At 39.6% G+C, this 18,355-nt stretch overlaps 1 protein-coding gene across 4 annotated transcripts in view; it reads left to right on the forward strand.

Annotated features, from left to right (window-relative positions):
* The window catches only part of ITPR2 (inositol 1,4,5-trisphosphate receptor type 2), a 264,777-nt gene that overhangs the window by 46,787 nt on the left and 199,635 nt on the right, over positions 1-18,355 (forward strand). For all 4 annotated transcript variants that reach the window (XM_030477958.1, XM_030477953.1, XM_030477954.1 and 1 more), the window contains exons 3-9: positions 31-146; positions 1,324-1,410; positions 2,133-2,291; positions 8,621-8,719; positions 9,235-9,318; positions 10,383-10,529; positions 11,739-11,834. In XM_030477958.1, coding sequence (XP_030333818.1) covers positions 31-146; positions 1,324-1,410; positions 2,133-2,291; positions 8,621-8,719; positions 9,235-9,318; positions 10,383-10,529; positions 11,739-11,834 — 788 coding nt within the window. The remainder of the gene's footprint in view (positions 1-30; positions 147-1,323; positions 1,411-2,132; positions 2,292-8,620; positions 8,720-9,234; positions 9,319-10,382; positions 10,530-11,738; positions 11,835-18,355) is intronic.

The raw sequence follows: 18,355 nt of genomic DNA on the forward strand, positions 1-18,355 counted from the left end.
CTTACGAATATTTCTTTCAATCTTTCACAGACTGCCTTTTCAAGGTGTGTCCTATGAACCGATATTCAGCTCAGAAGCAGTACTGGAAAGCCAAGCAAGCCAAACAAGGCAACCACACAGAAGCAGCACTGCTGAAGAAACTTCAAGTAAGAGGCGTCTGTATTTGTAACCTTATCTCAATCTGCAGGCTGTAGAATTACAATAGAATTAGAAAGAACGGTAACAAGTGCCTTGGGAAACACTGTGATGGGTATTATTATGCCACCATAGCAACTTCATATTCTCATTAGCTCTCCTACCTCCTGACTGGCATTTATTGCCCCTGCCCTGTTTTTTATCTTACTCTGGGCTGGGGGCTGTGCCCATAGATTCTATGAATCTTTGCTGTAGGCAAAACACTTCTTTCAGGAGTTTCATAAAGTAAAAATGGAGTTGTTAAAATTAGGAGTGGGCCCTAGTTTAAATCATGCTTTTATTTTAGAAATGCTTTCCAGGAGTGAGGCAGAGGAGTGGACAGAGAGATTTCAACAATTTAGTCTTGAATTTCCTTAGAATAGCAGGTGTCTTTGATTTCAGCCTAGGTGATTCTTATCTGAACCATTGGGCAGATTCTGTTTTGCATCAAGTACAGCACAGATGGAGAAATTCCTCTGTCTCTGAAAAAGAGCTGGCCTGATGTTATAATTGAATGCAGAAGACTAAGTGAACACAGGTCATCATAAACCTGGTAGATAGCTTCATGTGCAGTTGAGAAGCCGCCAGTGCTTCCAGTTAAAAACAGCAAGGAAGACACATGATGTGTGGCTAGAGCTAGGAGCCAGAGTTTGTTCTGTGTCTGTGTTTGACCCAGACTATTGTGCTTAGCCTTGATTATGCAGTGTCTGACCTGCTAGTTTTGCTACATATAAAGTTGATGTATTTGTATGCAGTTAAAAACCTGAGTAAAAGAAATGGTGACAAGGAGAAGCTGATCATAGTCCCTTCTTTGTCTTCTTTCAGGATGCAATAAAGCACCTGGAATTACTTTTCATGCTTGAAAATTTGTTAAATAGCATGCATCTCAGGTGTGATCCATAAATTGTGACTGAGTTTTTATTCTGGGTAATAAAAACCCAGAATCATTACACAGGGTCTGAGTGATTATAGTTCAGAGAATTATGCTGCAGCAGGATTCAAGTGCTAATATTTTCAGTGCAGTAATGCTTACAGGTTGGAGGAAGTGTTTTAAATGCGATGCCATTTCCTTTTTCCACTATCTTTTCCAGTAGCTGAATACAGGTCCTGATTTTGTAAGAGTTTAAAGAAATAATCATTATCTTGCAGCATGCGGCAGAACTGGAACAAAAGCAGAATGAAAGCGAGAACAGAAAGCTGTTGGGTGAAATTGTAAAATACAGCAATGTCATACAGGTAAACCTATTGAAATCCATCTGCCTTCTCTCAGAGCTCGAAAGGAAACAGTTGTTTCATTTCAAGGTTCCAGTGGAAATGAATCTAACCACTGTAATCTGGATTGTCAAGGGTCAGGTAAACATAAGTTGGTGAAGTTTACACTATTGTGGTTTTCTGTCTGTTTTAAAGCCTACCAGAAGTGCTGCATATTCATGTTTAAATAATATGTCATAATATAAATTTTATGTGTAATTTTGCCGCTGTGGTTAGAATCTGAATATAAATATATATCTTCAAGATTTATTTCAAAATCGTATTATAAAGGTGCTGTGCAGCTGCTTTTAAATCACTGAAGTCATTTGTACTTCGTGACATATAAATGAGACAGAAGTTATGTTCGTAAGTGCAGTATAACTTTCCTGTAATGGATGAAATTCCTGAAGGTAACACTATTTATGGACCCTTGCCCTACCTGCATACTATGTTCTGTAAAATTGATCGCTGACACATTTCTCTCAATCTGCGATACAGCATCTGTTTTTCTAAACCACAGTATACTTTGATAATTCTCTTCAAGTTTCATTTTGCCTTCATGTGTGTTATGGAATATCATTACAGTGTGGAAACCTGTGCCTCCTCTTTTGGCTAAAGGGAGAATAAGCAACAGTCAGCAAAGCTCTCCCTTTGAAGGGAGAATAAGCAACACTTGTACTGATTTTTGAATTATCATTTGTTCCCAGCTACTGCACATAAAAAGTAACAAGTACCTCACAGTCAATAAGAGATTGCCAGCTCTGCTAGAGAAGAATGCTATGCGGGTGTCTCTGGATGCTGCAGGGAACGAGGGATCCTGGTTTTATATCCAGCCCTTCTGGAAACTGAGGAGTGAAGGTGACAATGTAAGTGGAAATACTAAATGTATAAGAGGAAGAAGGCAGAAAATTTCCAGAAGACACGTGATTTCTTTGCTTTTGGCAAAAATCATAATGGATTAAGTTCAGAAAATAAATACTTTAAACAGTGCTTGGGAGAATTAGCTTTTAAGTATAACTAGAACATGTTACCAAATTACATGGTCTGGAGCCTGAAATGTTGCCGCATTCATCTGAGCCTCTTGCTGACCTGTGTTGGGGCACAGTCCACCTATTGAGTGCAGATTTACAAAGCTGGTAGTAAGTCATAGTTTACACTAGAGTAAATTATTTTTTTAAAAAATTATTATTTTTTTAATGTTCTGGGCAACATGTTTTTTAAGAGGTCAGCAGAGAATGCTTCCACAAAATACATCAGGTTTCTTTAAATCTCTTTCCCCTCTCAGCATGAGAGTGACATCTAGGATTGGAATTAGGTTGGATAGTCTGGTGGGTCTTTTCCAGGTAGGCTTCAGTAGGAGAGTTATGTATTGGTAAGAGGAAGACTATATAGAAGAGCTCTTTGCAGATCTGTGAGTTGCACCACGAGATCAAAACTCGGTTCTTCATTCAGTTGGCTGTAGCTTGGTTAAATGCCTGCTGTGGAAAATTCAGGTTTGCCTCTGGGAAGGCCACATGATGAACTTGCGTGGTTTTATATTGTAGACCTGGCTGGGAATGTTTGGCCCCTCTCCCCTGTGAAGTAATTGGTGAAGTAGCCCTCTCAAGATTGCAGACAGGAAGGCCTGTTTTCTTGTGTTTTTTCTCCATTAACTTGGAGGCTATTCAGCTCTTGGGATGCTGTCCAGGATGAGTGTGGTTGCTTGCAGCTCCTTTTGGCAATCTGTTGTGGGGAGGGGAAGAACTGCACTTCCAGCTCCTGGTCAGAATTCCCTAAAGTTGTAGTCTTTCCCTGCTCTACTCAGTGGTCAGAAGGGTATGTGAAAAGTTCTCCTTTCCCCCAAGCCTGTTGCAAAGAAAAGCAGCAAACATGAGTAGCTCTCTGGGGCACCTCTGCATGGCTTTTCAGCTGGTGGAAGTAAGTGTTGTGGATCAAACATTTATCTGGTACTCCTTTCCCTCTTTGGACAGAAAAGAAAGGTGACTTACTGCTTTAAGGTTTTGGCTTAATTTCTTAGAATAACGTCAGTTCATAATCTTCTTATTTTCTCATGCCCTCATGCCTGGGAAATAAGTGCATGTCATGCTTTCCAGAGTGAGGACCTGGGTTCCTAGATTGTGATCTTCAAAGCCATCATGAGCCCTTACAGCTGAGAGCAGCGGAATGATCTTAAGCCTTATAAGACATCCTCAATACTATAGAGTTTTTGGTTCAGTTTTACACTGTTGTGGGCACATAAGAATTTGGAAGCAGGTTGGCTAGTCTGAAAAGCTTGCAGATCATTGCAGTGATTGCTGTAACATCCCACCCTGCAGACCTTTCTTATGGTTTGTTCCCTGTGGGGCTGTATTTGACAGGCTCTGAGCTACCAGGGCTATGTGGGAAATTATTAGGTTTACTCCTAAGTTAATAGCCCCCTTTGGAACCTGCCCGCTGCTTGTTTTCTGTCACCAGGTGTTGCCTTTCAGAGCTGGAAGCTTGCCATTATATTTTATAGAGGGAAGTCTTGAGACTCACAGTTTTCCTCTTTTTTACCAGGTGATTCGTGGAACTCGTTAAAAACTCGTCAACAAAGTTTTGAGTTGACAAGCAGGTATTCTTTATTGCGGTGCCGGAGAACACAGGGGATAGCTCCTCCTAGCATGTTCTGTCCGAGCATCAACCAAACTGTGATTATATTGTCGTTAGTCATACATATTCATTATATTGTATACATATTCATGAAGTTGTTTATACATGACATCACATTCGTAGAACATTCTTCCCGCATGTGCACTTTATTATAGTAGTGGTCTTTGGGACCTTTGGTGGTCATTTCTTCATCATCCTCTTCTTCATCACCTTATCTTTTCCTTGAATTCTTGTTCTGGTAGTCTTTGAGGTCTGCGCAGTAGATAAGTGCTTATGCCAGTTTAATTAGTTCGGTAACACTGCTGACATAAGTGAGTGATTTCTTCTCATCCTTCTACTTATCAGTTAACTTAGGTACAGCACATCCTGAACATCTGCTAGTTTCAGACACTCTTTATCTACAGCCCTTATTTTGCTTACAATAAATTTTATACGAAGGTCATAAGGTTCTAAAACTATGTCAGCTACAATGATTTATCTTATACAATGATCCTTATTATGTTCTTTTGGTTGGGCTTTTTAGGTTTGGAAAGTTTTGTTGTTATGTACAAAGCCACCAAGCCTAAAGTTACTTAAAACTGAATTTTCTTGTTTACAAAGGATTATATTTAATTTTGTAGTTCCTTGTCTCACCAGGCCTAAGCAGATCTGATAATTTTCTTTGCAAACCTTCAGTGCTAAACATTAGTCCTCTGGTAGCTTGCTCGTAACTGTTCTAGCACATTTCCATCCATTCAACAGTCACAGAAACTCAGCAGCTGTTGTAAGGGAGACAGGGATAGCAAGTGATGGGGAAATCCTTCATTTGCCCCTCACAGATGGAGACAGGCTCCAGCCTTGTACCCACTCCTTCTCTCTCAGTTGCTGCCAGACATGTGCCCATTAAAAGACTAGCTTTGGGGGGCTCATCTACAGAGCACCTAAAACCACATAAGCTGAGGCTACCTTATCCACTCACTAAGTTAGCTTTTGAAGGGCTTATATTTTTTGGTACGTTTGTCTTCTGACCTCTCTGTATGGAGTTGGCTTGGTATATCAGGCCCTTACTCTGTTTGGAAATGCTGAGGTTTGTTTTTTTTTGTGGTGTGTTTTTCATTTTCTGTGCTATAATGAGGAAATTCCCTAAGAAAACACATTTTAGAAAGTCTTCAGAACAGTAGAAGTGAGTATTGAATTAATGCTTTGGTGACTGCTACTGTGTCAGATGACCCAGGCAAGGCAGATCCAAATATGCCATGTATCCCTAAAAAAAAGAAGATGGTTTAGTCTGGGAGAAGCTGTGATGTAGGAGGTCATGTGTATGAGTTTTCTGGTATGTCATCACAGTTGTTTAGCCTTGTGAAATATTTTAGAAGTTATTTCTCTGTAGGAGGGTTAGCTTAGCTTCATTAGCAACTGGTAAGTTATGCAAGTCAATGAAAGTAATGAAAAAATACGGCTGAAAATTTACAGTACTTGGCATAACTGCAATATTTTATGCAGACCTTCCTTAATCATATAAGAGCTCTCCCTCAATGGAAGATGTCACAAATTAAGGCTAGAGCTGGTTCGAGTTTTACTGAATAGCAAAATGGGCACTGATAGCAGGATTAGCTCTGTGTGGATTGCATTTTCAGTTGTCTGCCATTTTAGAGGTTTGAAAGTGTGATCTTGAAGCATGCTGGGGGAGGTGGTCTTGGACTTGGAGAATGCCCAGCTACCTGTGGGAAAGTCCTGGTCTTTGAAGTGTATCAACAAGGCCACTGGCAGATGTGGTTATAGCATAAAACCAATGAAGATGAAGTAGCAGAGTCTTTGGTGTAACCAGTAAACCACTTGGATAGTTAGTCCAAACTGAAATCACTGCTTCTGCATCTTCACAGCTAATATAACCTTTGTAACTGCCAGTCTTTGTGATATATTACACCTCTACTAGAATATTTGCTCCTACTTCTTGACTGTGGTGGGTCAAGGTGAGCTTACGGGTTTATATGAATGACAGAATTGCTCCAAGTGATGCCTGTTCTGGTCCTCCACCCAGAAGACAAAATGCAGTCAGCTTTGACTATGGCTCTTCCCACTTTCACTGTACCCTCTCCAACATGTGGGGTTGCATAAATTTAGAAATTACCTTGTGCAGGTAGAACCCCACTGCATCCGCAACTAAAGGACCTTGTAGGTTTATCTTAAATTCAAAAGCTGAATTCTTATTGGCTTCCCTATGAATTTAATCATCCTTTTCTTACCTAGACCAGAAAGGGTAATAGTCTTGTCAAAGGAGTCAGGAATTAAATCCTCAAAAGCTGTGTGTCTGATGCAGGTTTAACAAATTCAGGTCTCTATGTAAGGAAGAAGTCCCAGAGACCTGTCAAACTATTACCCACTTCTGGTCTACAGCATACTGTGGCCAGATGTGCTCAAGGGTTGCTAAGAAAGAGGAGAACGAGCTGGTATCAGTTTTAATTTTGCAGAGCAAACCTTTGGGAATACATTGCTCTGTCTTCTATAACCTCCATATAGAACAAATCTACAGGCAGAAATATTGGACATGAGGGCATGCAAGTGCTCTGCCTCTGGTGTTTTAGGCATGCTGGGACATCATTTGGAGTAGGGGACAGAAGGAACTCAAAAGAGCAGACCTGCAACTTACCCAAGGCAGCCATGTATAAGAGAACAGGATTCCCTCTTCACTTGATTTCATTTTCTGCATCAGTGGTGCAGGGTATTTGGAAATAAGCACTGTGAAACTGCCTCTGTCCCTTCCTTCCCAACCACCTGTGGAGTTTGAAGCAAGAAGAAAAAGAAGAAAGGAAAAAAGTATCGGATATCTCATGGCTTCTGTGGCAGCTAGCAGAGCTGGCCAGCATTGAGGGCAGGTTACTGCAGTGGACTCGGAGCAGGGTAGAAGACTGAGATAGAAACCGTGACCCCACATAAGAGTTCTTCCTCAGATGTGTGCTTACAGCAGAGTAGCTGTGTATATCTCCTTTCCTCTAGTTTCTTCCATAGTAGTTACTAGCTTGTATTCAAAGATACCTTCCTTCTGCCCTCTTTTTATTCTAAATAAGATGCTCAGTGCTGTGCTCTCTTACTAATCACATTGTTATAATCCTGGTGTACTTGCAATAATTTTGAAGTCCTGATTCCACTTTGCAGGGTGCAAGCCTGATGGTTTTTTGATTAATGAATTGTCTGGTCATAACTTCTTAAAATGGGCTGTAAGTAATGTCTCTGTGAAGCATGGCATGCAGAAACGTTTTGCATAAGTAGTGTACCTTAAAGACATCTTGTTACTATTTTGGTTCCAATAGGGAACTTTCTCTCATTTCTTGGATCAAATAGCATTTCTGTGTGTGGTCTGAGCATGATGACACTGTCCTATACTACTGTTTAGCTGTGTTGGTAAAGAGCAGGCAACCTTTTTTTCACCTCTGCAATGTGGCCTGAATTCACCTGCATTGAAGTTATATGAGGCTGAATTGGGCTCTGCTTGTTCATAGGAAGTGCGCTGATCAATGCAGAAAGCCTTTTTGTTTATTTGTGTTCCAAAAGAAAGCATGGCTTGCACAGCATTTCATAGAGCAAAAATCACATGTAGCCACTTGTCTTCATATGTGTGTGCACTTAAAATTGGTGTGAACAACCATAAGTAAATCAGGACCCCATGCCAACCAATTTGTGTGGATTTATTTTTTTTTTATTATTATTAAATTATTAATTTTCCCCCCTCTCAGGTATGAATTGAATTCTCTATATGCATGTCTCATTAGGTCAAAGGCATATTCATATGCTGTTTTGTCCTTGTCTATGTAGGTAAAGGATTGCAAGGGCATGGGCGTTTGCTTGCAGGGAGTCAGCTAGGAATTCCTCTTGTAGAGAGAAGGTCTCTCAGCTGATGTACCTGCTGCCTGTGCTGAGCTCCAAACACCATTTTGGGAGTAACAGCAGAGGGGATGGGAGTATGTTTGCCTCTCTGAATTTCCAGTGACTTATGTTCCATTACAGATTGCAGTCATACAGTCTAAACTGCAGAACTTCTGAGCCTGTTGTGACATTTGACAGAAGATGGTCCACAGAACTGGGGAGTCATTGGGCTAAATAAGTCTTGTCACAGGCAAAGTTTTAAGGTCTTTGTGAAATGAAAGAGGCATTGATGGGAGAAGGTTGGCTGACAGCAAGGGAGGGAAGAGATTCTTCCTGTCTGACTACAGATTATTTTCTAAGCTTTCTCAGCCTTTTGGCTGGCAGTATATATAGGATAAAGAGTAGTTAATGTAACTTTATAGATGAACTGAATTGCTCTTGCAATTCATAGGTTCACATCTATTTCATGATCTCAAGTTTCTGCTGAACTGGGTGACATGCTTACTGAGAATGTGAGGATTCATTAGCGTGAAATCTTGAACCCAAGCAATTCCAGAGGCATGGGTGAACAGAGCTGGTGTGTGAATTGTAAATTCACTGAGTAATTCACTGAGTGGCGTTCCTAGAGCACATATTTGAGCCATTTTCTAAGAATGTAACATTACTTCATTTTATTGGATAATCATATAGGTCCAAATTGCATTTTATTTCTGACTTCCAGGTTGTTGTGGGAGATAAAGTTGTTCTCATGCCAGTCAATGCAGGGCAGCCTCTACATGCCAGCAACATTGAGCTTCTAGATAACCCTGGCTGCAAAGAGGTGAGACCAGTAGAGGGAGGAGGGGAATTGCTGATCTAAGATGTATTGTATGTTGTTCTTTACTGATAACCAGAACCTACCATGAGCCCACCATGGGCTAGATGCCAGCATTAAACATTGGTTCCAGCTTGGCCTCAAAAACCCAACACAAAATATGCTGAACTTGGTACAGTTCTCCCTGGCTCTGAAAGCTTTGTGAGTTTTGTTTGAGTATCTGGAACTCTCGCTGGTGTCCAACAGGTCTGTAGGTTGTCTTTGGTAGTATGTCAACAGACAGAATAGCGTTTTGCCCACTGAATCTTCTCCATCATCAACATCATTATTAACACTTGAGAGCTTCAGGATCCATGTTAGAAACTGTACAAATATGTAGCTAAGCCATGTCGTCTGCCACCATAGATGTGTATGGTCTTATTGAAGAATAGGATGTCTCAAATAGAAAAGAACACCCCTTAAGACTATAATTGTGTTGTTTTGCTTTTGTGTTTTGTTGTTTGGTTTTTTTTGCCCCAAAGGTAAATGCTGTCAACTGTAACACAAGCTGGAAAATAACTTTGTTCATGAAATTCAGTAGTTACCGGGATGATGTACTGAAAGGAGTAAGTATGATTTTTTAAAACTGTTTTTTGAATTTTAAAAATGCCGTATGTGACTGTAGAGAAATAATACATGGTGAATAAAAGAAGAAATGGGGACTTTATAGAGCTCTCGAGCATCCCTCACTGCTGTCCTTCAACAGCCAGAATGTTTTTCCTTTGTGTTATTGTCTTACTAAGTGAAATTGTCTGGATTGCACTAGCTTTCAGCCCCTTTCGCCTCCCAGAGGCAACCCAGGATCCATGAGAAAAGGTGAAGTTCAAGCCCAGAATGATGAGGGCTCTGTTCAGAATAGCTGTGGTACTTCGGTTTATACCAAGATGCTAAAAGCAGGTATAAGATGCTTACAGAAGGGAGTGAAAAATGACAATAGCTGTAATAAGACAATGTAGCTCTAAATGCTGAGGGATTGCACAGCTTCCTACCTCCAGATCACTCCCTTTTTTTCCTACTTTTTCATTTTAAAGAAATGAATTTCTCTGCTCCTCACTTGGCATTGTGAACTGGCTATTTTTCAGTAGGTATCAAGGTACCATCAGTTTTTGAAGAATTTGAAAGAAATACTATTTGGGGATAGTATTTAAAGAACTGGGGAGAGGCAGCAGGAGGCAAAAATGATGCCAGCAGAAGAAATAGAGAGGGGGCATCACTTTTGGTTGCAGAGTAGAAGACATGAGGTACGATGTTAGAAAAATCTGTTTACTTTCCCTAAATACTAAGAGAGATTACTTTTTTTTTTTTTTTTTTAAATTTCTAAAGTTAGCTAGAATTAAAAATCACCTTTAGGTTAATTGTTGCCCACTACTCATTGCAGTGCTCTGAAACAAGTTCTGTTTTCACAAAAGTGCATGGGTCTCCTTACAGGACTGAATTATCTCATTTGATTTCCAGACTCAGTGCCAAGATTGTATGCCCTGCACTTGGTACCTGCTCCAGCAATAGGAAACTAATAAATGTTATCTTCACATGAACTATGTTGATGTCACTGGAGCTGGTACAGTTATAGAGAATAAGTCTAGCAGCTTTGCCTATTACTTAATAATGCTTCTTTTTCATATTACTTTAGGGAGATGTTGTTAGGCTGTTTCATGCAGAGCAAGAGAAGTTTCTGACCTGTGACGAATATGAGAAGAAACAACATATTTTCCTTCGTACTACATTACGTCAGTCAGCCACTTCTGCAACAAGTTCTAAAGCACTGTGGGAAATAGAGGTATTTTTTTCTTTATAAATATTTTAGGACCTGAAGTCCAGGGTTCAGTAAAAATACTTTACCACAATATGAATCATTCATAGCCTCTTGATATCATCATACGCCTCCCCGTAACTATTATTATTTTATGAAGCGGTTTGTGTAGGATGATCACTGAAGAGATGCTTTATTGTTGTGCGTGTGTGGAGAGAGGATGCTTTCTTGCTATATTTAGCTGCACTAAAATGACAGAGTCAAATTCAGTCTTGACATAAATGGTGCGATTTTATCAAAGCCAATCAAATGACATTCGTGTATCCTGGGTTCTAAATGTTTATATTTGACTTCATGTGCAATATAGAAAATTGAAATTCATGACTGAGAAGAAATCTCACAAATGTGATTGAGTCCATTCTTCTGCAACACTGCATATCAACATCTGTTAAAGTTAGGCTGAATAAAGGTGTTATTGCTGAATGGGGCTGACTGGCAAATGTATTTTTGTTTAACTGAGGAACTTTGGAAACTGGTATGTCTCAAACCTAGCTATTACAATAATGTAACTCCTATACCCAAAAGTTCTTAGGTGCTGAACAAACTTTGTGTATTTAAAACAGAGCTCTTCTCTCAGGTCAATGGTTGATTTTTATCTGAGAAAGGACTGTATGGAATAGAGTATATTGCACTTGTAGTTATTTGAGATCACTCCATAAGAGAGATAGTCATTCTGATGTTTGAAAGTAGCAAGTGACCTACAGCTCAGTCAAGGGGAAAAAGAAATAACCATCATATATCAAATTATATGGGGATATTTTATCTCTTGAATAAAGATTTATCAGAAGCCCCTAGTATTGTCAAAAATGGAGCTGGTATAAGTGGTGCAACAATATTAAGACAGTTTGGGTTTTGCCTATGTAAGTGTAGAGCAGCTACACTTGTGCTCCAGATTCACACTATGTCACTTTAAAGCAAAATTCAGCGCATCATGTTTGTAGGGAGTAGATTAATGAAAACATGGAAAGTAATAGGAGCAGTATTTCCTGGCACCTGGCAAAAATAGGTGTAAGTAGCTGTTATCTATGGTGGGCTTAGTGTGAGCACAGAATTCCTTTCTGTGGTAGACTGTAATTATGTGGTTTACATATTTTTATTTGAAATGAGCTGTAAGAAATGTCGGTGATCTAAGTATAATCTTGAGGACATAATTAAAATCTGTACTTCTTCTTTTAGGTTGTCCATCATGACCCTTGCCGGGGAGGGGCAGGACAGTGGAATAGCTTATTTAGATTTAAGCATTTGGCAACTGGAAACTACTTAGCTGCAGAGGTAAGAATGTCAGTTAAACAAGTGGTTGTGTACTGCCTAACCAAGTACTGTACATGTCCGGCTAATTCAGAACTGCCATAGTAGGTAGGTTCACAATGTGGATCTCCAAAAAGATCTCACACTGGGTCTAAATAGGGAGAACTGGATGTGCATAGCTGTATCATGCTGTATTGCTGTTGCAAGGAAAATTTTCTGAGCTACAGGACACAAGTAGGTGAGTTTAAGACAGCATCTAACCTTAAATTCAACTGTGTTGTTGAATCTTGTATCTGCTGTTGTCATGGCAGCCAGGGCTAACACCACTGTTAAATATCCACATCCTCCATATTTACACCAAAATCTTTGTATTCATTTATCTCTCTGCACTTGTTTGCCTTTGATTTTTGGAGTAGTGTTGTGATCAGTCAAGTATTCTTCTTTGCTGGTTCAGGCAGTCATACACAGAGTAAAGCTTTTAGAGTGGAACTGAACGTAAGGTAATCGTTGAGCTTGATCAGAGCAGTCTGTGTGCAAGCACTAGAACAGAGAACTCTGAACTGCTCTAAGTTGGGAGTTGTCGTTCCCTTTTTTCCCACAGGCTCTAGATTTCTCTTAAAAACCCGAAGTTTCTATAGTGCTTATTTCAGTGTATTGGTCTGTGCCAGCCAGTATGTGGTCCAAGGCATCTCTGTGCTCTGTAGAAACTTGAGGAAGGACAAACTTGTATATTGGTGTCAAGAGTCAACCAGTACTCCCATGTAAGAGACATTTCCATATTCCTCTCTGCTTACAGTGAGAGATCCTAGTAGAAAGATTTTATTCAGACTAGCTAGCCTGATGGAGAGTCAGGAAAGGCATCAAGCACTCTGACTGATGGGCTTCCTTCTCCTACCATACCTCATCTGCTCAGAGGTTTTCACGATAAAAATCTTCAGGTGAAGAGGTGTCACACTATACCGAATGTCAAACCTGAGCTTAGGTCTTTTCTGCCTCTGGAAAGGAAATCCCCATCAAGAAGACTCGCAATATGAGAGTGCAGTTGGCACAGTAGAGTCAGAGCTGGAAGAGCATTTGGGTGGAACAGAGGTGACTGGAGAGAGCAGAGTTAGCTACTGTATCTGAAATACCTGCTGGTGGAGATATTAAAGGTGCCACTGTCATAAAAACCTGTGAACTGTATTTTACACAGTTTGTATCAAGCACAACACACCAGCCAGACATACACGTAAAAGATTTATGAACAGGCAGGCAGGCACCTAATGTGTGTGAGCTAACTTTAAATCAATTGGGCAAAGCTTACTGAACACTTATCTGTGCTCTTGCAGCACAGGAAGATTACTCATGGTATGGATTATCAGCAGTGTCACACTTGACCATGACCTGATTTTGTTTAAGCTTCCATAATAAAGATATCTAGGGTGGAATAATAAATACAAACATGTAAATAAAATTCACAAATCTTTTAAGCATTCTGTTGTTGGTTAATGATATAATTTCTGTCACAATTTGAGCTATCGTAAATCAGGATTGATTACTATTTATGGTCATATTTTCCTTACTTTGTCCTTGCGTAAATCAACTTGATGTGTGCCATGGAGTCTTCTGCAGTGGATTCCAGCATGGGTCAAGTCTCAGACAATGAGCAGAAGTGTCTTTCACCTGGGTGTCTCCTTTTGCTCCTCCCATTTAAACTTGTACCAGTGCTGTGCCTTCTCTTTTCCTCTGAAGCTTCCTGTGCCAGATGTAACTGGTCAGCCTGATTTGTGACTCAGTGGGTCACTATTAAGCCATATGGTGAAGGGATGCCACTGCAGCTTGTTAAGGTCAGAAAATTCAGGAGACTTGCCCCAGAGAATTGAGGAATTTAAAACAAATAAACTCAAAGGTGTTTCAACACTACAGTAAGTTAAAAAAAACCCAACAACAATGAAAGAAAAAGCAGCAGTGAGACAATACAGTTGTTCAGTAAACAAAACATATAGGTGAGTACTTGTAAATCTAATTCTTATAAACTTGAGAGAATGAAGTCAGGATGTGTAAGACCTAAATTCCATGTTCCTAAGTATCACAATCAGTTTCCCAAAGACTAAGGGTCCTTTGATACCTCTGAGTTCTGACACAGCCTCAAGTAGTAACATTTCCTTTAATCCTATTTCCATTTGGCATTACTTAGGCTAATTTTGATTAATATGCTTTGAAGTTCTTTAAGACCTAAATAATGCCATAAAGCAACCTAGACCCTACTACTAGACTACGGGCTGAAAGTGAGCTACCCTGAAAGACACACCTCTAAAGGAGACCCAGTGGAAGATGTTTTCTAATTGCATTGCTGCATTGTCGTTTCCCTGCTGCTATGCACATCCTGAGGACATGGTCTGACATATCAGATATGTGTATGCTTTTACACAATTACTTAAGGAACAGGAGGAATATGCTGAAGTAAGGGTTTCATGTTTGGTGGTAAGACTTCGGACATCAGAAATCTGCATACGTGGTAATGTCTCCTACATGTCCAGCATTTGGAAACCTGAAGCCACTGGCTCAGGCATTCCTAAAACATTGAAATAATAAGAAAGTGGAACCAAATGCTCAGCTGTAAAATTGGAAAGAGAAATTATCTTCTTTGGAGAAAGTGCGAGTTCTGCTGTTAGTGTCAGAAGGGCTTGATTTCACCCAAAAGAGCTGAGCGAGATCCTTATCAGGAGATTTTGACACTACGCTAAGCCACCAGCTAAGATCCAGGCTGCTGAGTTTTATTCTCATCTTCACAGAGTCAGCAGTCTTTTAGAAAAAGTTCTGTAGAAGATTCTATTTTTTTAACCCTGGTTACAGCAAAATGACCCAAATTATTTTGGAGCTTTATATTTATAAAGAGAGGCTGTAAGGTTAGGTGAAAATTGAATGCTTCAAAGTAACAAAGACTTTCCCAGATTTATTTTTTTAAAGTCTTTTCAGGGCATATGCCACATGTAGAATGCACCCAAAACTATCTGTGTGTGGGAGTGAGCTGCAATTTATTGGAACAGCCTTTCAAATGCTGCAGGTTAGGACCACACAGCTGTGCCTTTCTCATGAACACACCTAACCTTTTCAATATTCTAATCGCCAGGACAAAAGTCTCTTTGAACTGAATATCAGCTTATCAATTGTGCTGAACCAAAACATGCACCTTTAATATTGTTCTCCATGTGCATAGCAGCTCCAATTCTGTGATTTTTAAACTGGGTAATCTGTACCAGAACTATTAACACTTGGCTGTGTGAGGATGTTAAACAGAAATATGTGTGACCATGCATACAAGAAATGCAGGATAAGTCTGTCATTTCATATTAAATTTCCCATGCGAGAGGGATATCGCTAAATAACCACAAAAAATATATGCAAATATCAAATCACATGCTAGTTTCAGATATTCCAGTAGGCAATATATAAACCACATTATGTTGCTTATGAAACATTGTGAACATGTACATAATCACAGTCCAGAATTTGTAAGGAAAAATCTGTGATAATTCTGTCTTGTTTAATTGAATAGACTAAACTAGAATTACTAGATACCTTGGCCAAGATAGGACAGTACATCTGGTGAGGTAATTGTCTTGAACACTGAGTTAATTCTACTATACTAAATGAATTAAGATAATGCAGGTAAAATGCAGCCTTAATGTTCATGTTCTGTGATAGCATAAAATTGTGGCCATAAACAAGGGTTCAAATTATTATTGTGTCTTCCAAGGAAATGCATACAATACTGTGTTGCTCCAAAAGGTAATCTGTGCTCTGAAGTTCTAGATGAAAGAGAAGAGTGAGAGCATGCTGGCCAATGCAATAGGTTGAAGCAATGAGCTCACAGGTAATGACAGAAGCAAACATACTTTTTCTTACTTGTAGTATGCTTCCACACCAAATTGTTGCTCATATGAAAGCCCTCATTGAGTAAAGCTCTCAGGAGTAGCTTTGTCTTTGAAGTCAATGGAGCATGAGCATATGTTCAGGGGTCAAGGGTGTCTCAAATACTGACCTGATGGGTTTGGACTTCCTCTAACAATTTTCACTTGTGCAGCCACCCCCTGGACTTCTTTGGCCATTGCAGGACTGAAGTCTCCACAACAGCCACTTTTGACTTCTACATATGAATATACTTCAGAAATGGCTTGTACAGGATGATTGGAGTGGCAAACTCCTTAGCACATATTCTGATGATGGACAAGTCATAGAAGAAGACTTGTCCACTAGTGAGCTGCTTTGGGCAGAAGTAGCAATCTGATGTGCATCCCCAATGCATGTCCCACTGGAAAACTCTGGCTTTCTTATGGGGTTTGCTTTCTTCTTTCTGCAAGAGTGAAAGTGCAGGCTCTAAGCTATAAAATGGATCAACTCTGATCAAAGTTCTGTTCTAAACTCTTCCATTAAAATCCCACATGGAACATACTTCCATCTTTGGGATTATTTTATTACTAGATCCTCAGTGGATGTTCTTTTGAAGGTAGGAATGGTTGAAGCCAGTTGGCCTGAGCAGCACAGGGTTACATGCACATGAGATGAAATGACAATTATATTAATACTCTAAGCTGGTCAGGAAGTCGTGAACTACCAAGGCTGTAGTTCAATGATAAAAGCACTTCAGTGGCAATGTAGACTTGGAGAAGGGTGTTTTCACAAGTATTTGATTGTGGTCCTGTGAAACAAAGTGCTGTACCTGAGACGGTGTAGGTATGGACACCAGGGTGTAGGGAAGAGGGAATAGTCTGTGCTTTAAACAGGGTTACTTTAAACTAGGCAAAGCACCAGGGTCACAAGTGGTTGGGATGGGTTAACAGGAACTGCTGAAGTCAGCATCAAAGGGCCTTACCTTGTTGGACTGTCAGCTGGATTTCACCTTGTGGTACTGTAAACCACTTGCTGAGAACTCTTGAATCAATGATCAATAAAAGTTACTCATCTTTCTCTAGCCTTTCTTTAATAATTTCTTCCCATATTATCTCACTCTACCATCAAAATTTCCTAAGTTCCTTTTCAGAGAAGCTTATGTACATCATTCACTTTAAATAGAGAACTGCTGTTAATCTCGATTTGCGTTCTTTTAAATGGATTTCTGTTATGTCTCAGTATTAAAAATATTAGCCTGCCATATGATATATATCATATCCGTGTGGACAGACCTATACTCTTCATAATAAATTTAATCCTGTTGTAATAATCACAAGATTTGGATCATAGTGAAGATAGTTGAGTGCATGTTTAAGTTAATATTGAAAGAACATAATCCTCTCCTGCCTTCTGAATAGGACATAGTAAAGAAGTAGAACTTCCGGCTACAAGAATAGAAAATAAAGCATTTCTCAAGATTTTAAGAAAGATTACCTATTTGTGTGAGTAATAGTATCTTCAGCATTAGCTAGGATTAAAAATAAATGTAAGAGGGAAATAAATTCTCAAACTTGAGGCTATAAACCATGTATAACCTCTTGGGGCCCTGGAGAAACTTTTTTTTAGTTTTATGGACTTACTTTTCTTTCACCTTCCTGAACTGCCATGGAAAATGGAATACTGAATAGGGTGTCTTATTTAGGCAACTGAGATTCAATATTTAAAGACCATAATTTAAGCCTTTTTATATCCAGTTTTCAGAAATTGGGCTACTGACAGAGATTTTTTGTGTTTAGGAAGCAAAAAGAGACCACTGTTTGCCAGTGTTATTTTTTGAGGTTGTTATTTTTCGGGGTGACATGGAAGCAAGCCTTTGCAGAAAAGATTATTCATCCAGTGATCATACAGCTCATGCAGAGGAGGAGAGCATAGTGTTTAATGCTCTGTGGTTCCTTCTGCCAGTAGAAACAGTACGGCAAATAACTAGATAAAAATGGCCTTGTTTAACAGGGATGTGCAGGTACCTTTTGCTCAAGAATAGTAGTTTGTAAACTGGAGAAGGTACCAGGAGATGGCAGCATCCACCAAGGCCTTCACACATCTGCTCACATTTAATTTCTTGGTGCTGCGAGACACCCTTACCTGGAGATTGCTTCTGAATCTTCCATTTGAGTCTTTTTTTTTTTTTCCACAGTCTCTTCATTAAATGTTAATACAGCATTCTGATTAGTTTCTATCTGTTTAGCTCAGTGATTAAAGGTTCTTGTAAGAAAAAGGCCTTGCCAAGGTGACAGGGTGAACTTGGCACTGTAAGCCTTATTTCCATTTTTCACTGTCTCATAGCAAGAGTGTGGTTTTGTTTTAAAGCTCTATAAGAAGTGAAGGATAATTTACAGCTACGCATGAAGTAAAAGAGATCCAGAGACTAGAGAAGGAGGGTGGATTACTGATTTACAGAGCCTGTCTGACCTGTTTTGGAAACTTGGATGTAGCTTTTTGAAGTGACAAAGAAGCTATCCATTTAGCAAACCCCTGAGCTAGATATTTAAGAATCTGGAGAATGAAGCTAAATTTCTTGGCCCGACTTGTCTTGACTTTGGTGAAAGTTGGGAACAACATTCACACCTGTTGGTGTGCAGATGCCTTCAGAAATCTTGGAGGAAGGATTTTTT

This window comes from Strigops habroptila, chromosome 3 (assembly GCF_004027225.2).
Source record: "Strigops habroptila isolate Jane chromosome 3, bStrHab1.2.pri, whole genome shotgun sequence".
Taxonomy (NCBI): Eukaryota; Metazoa; Chordata; class Aves; order Psittaciformes; family Psittacidae; genus Strigops; species Strigops habroptila.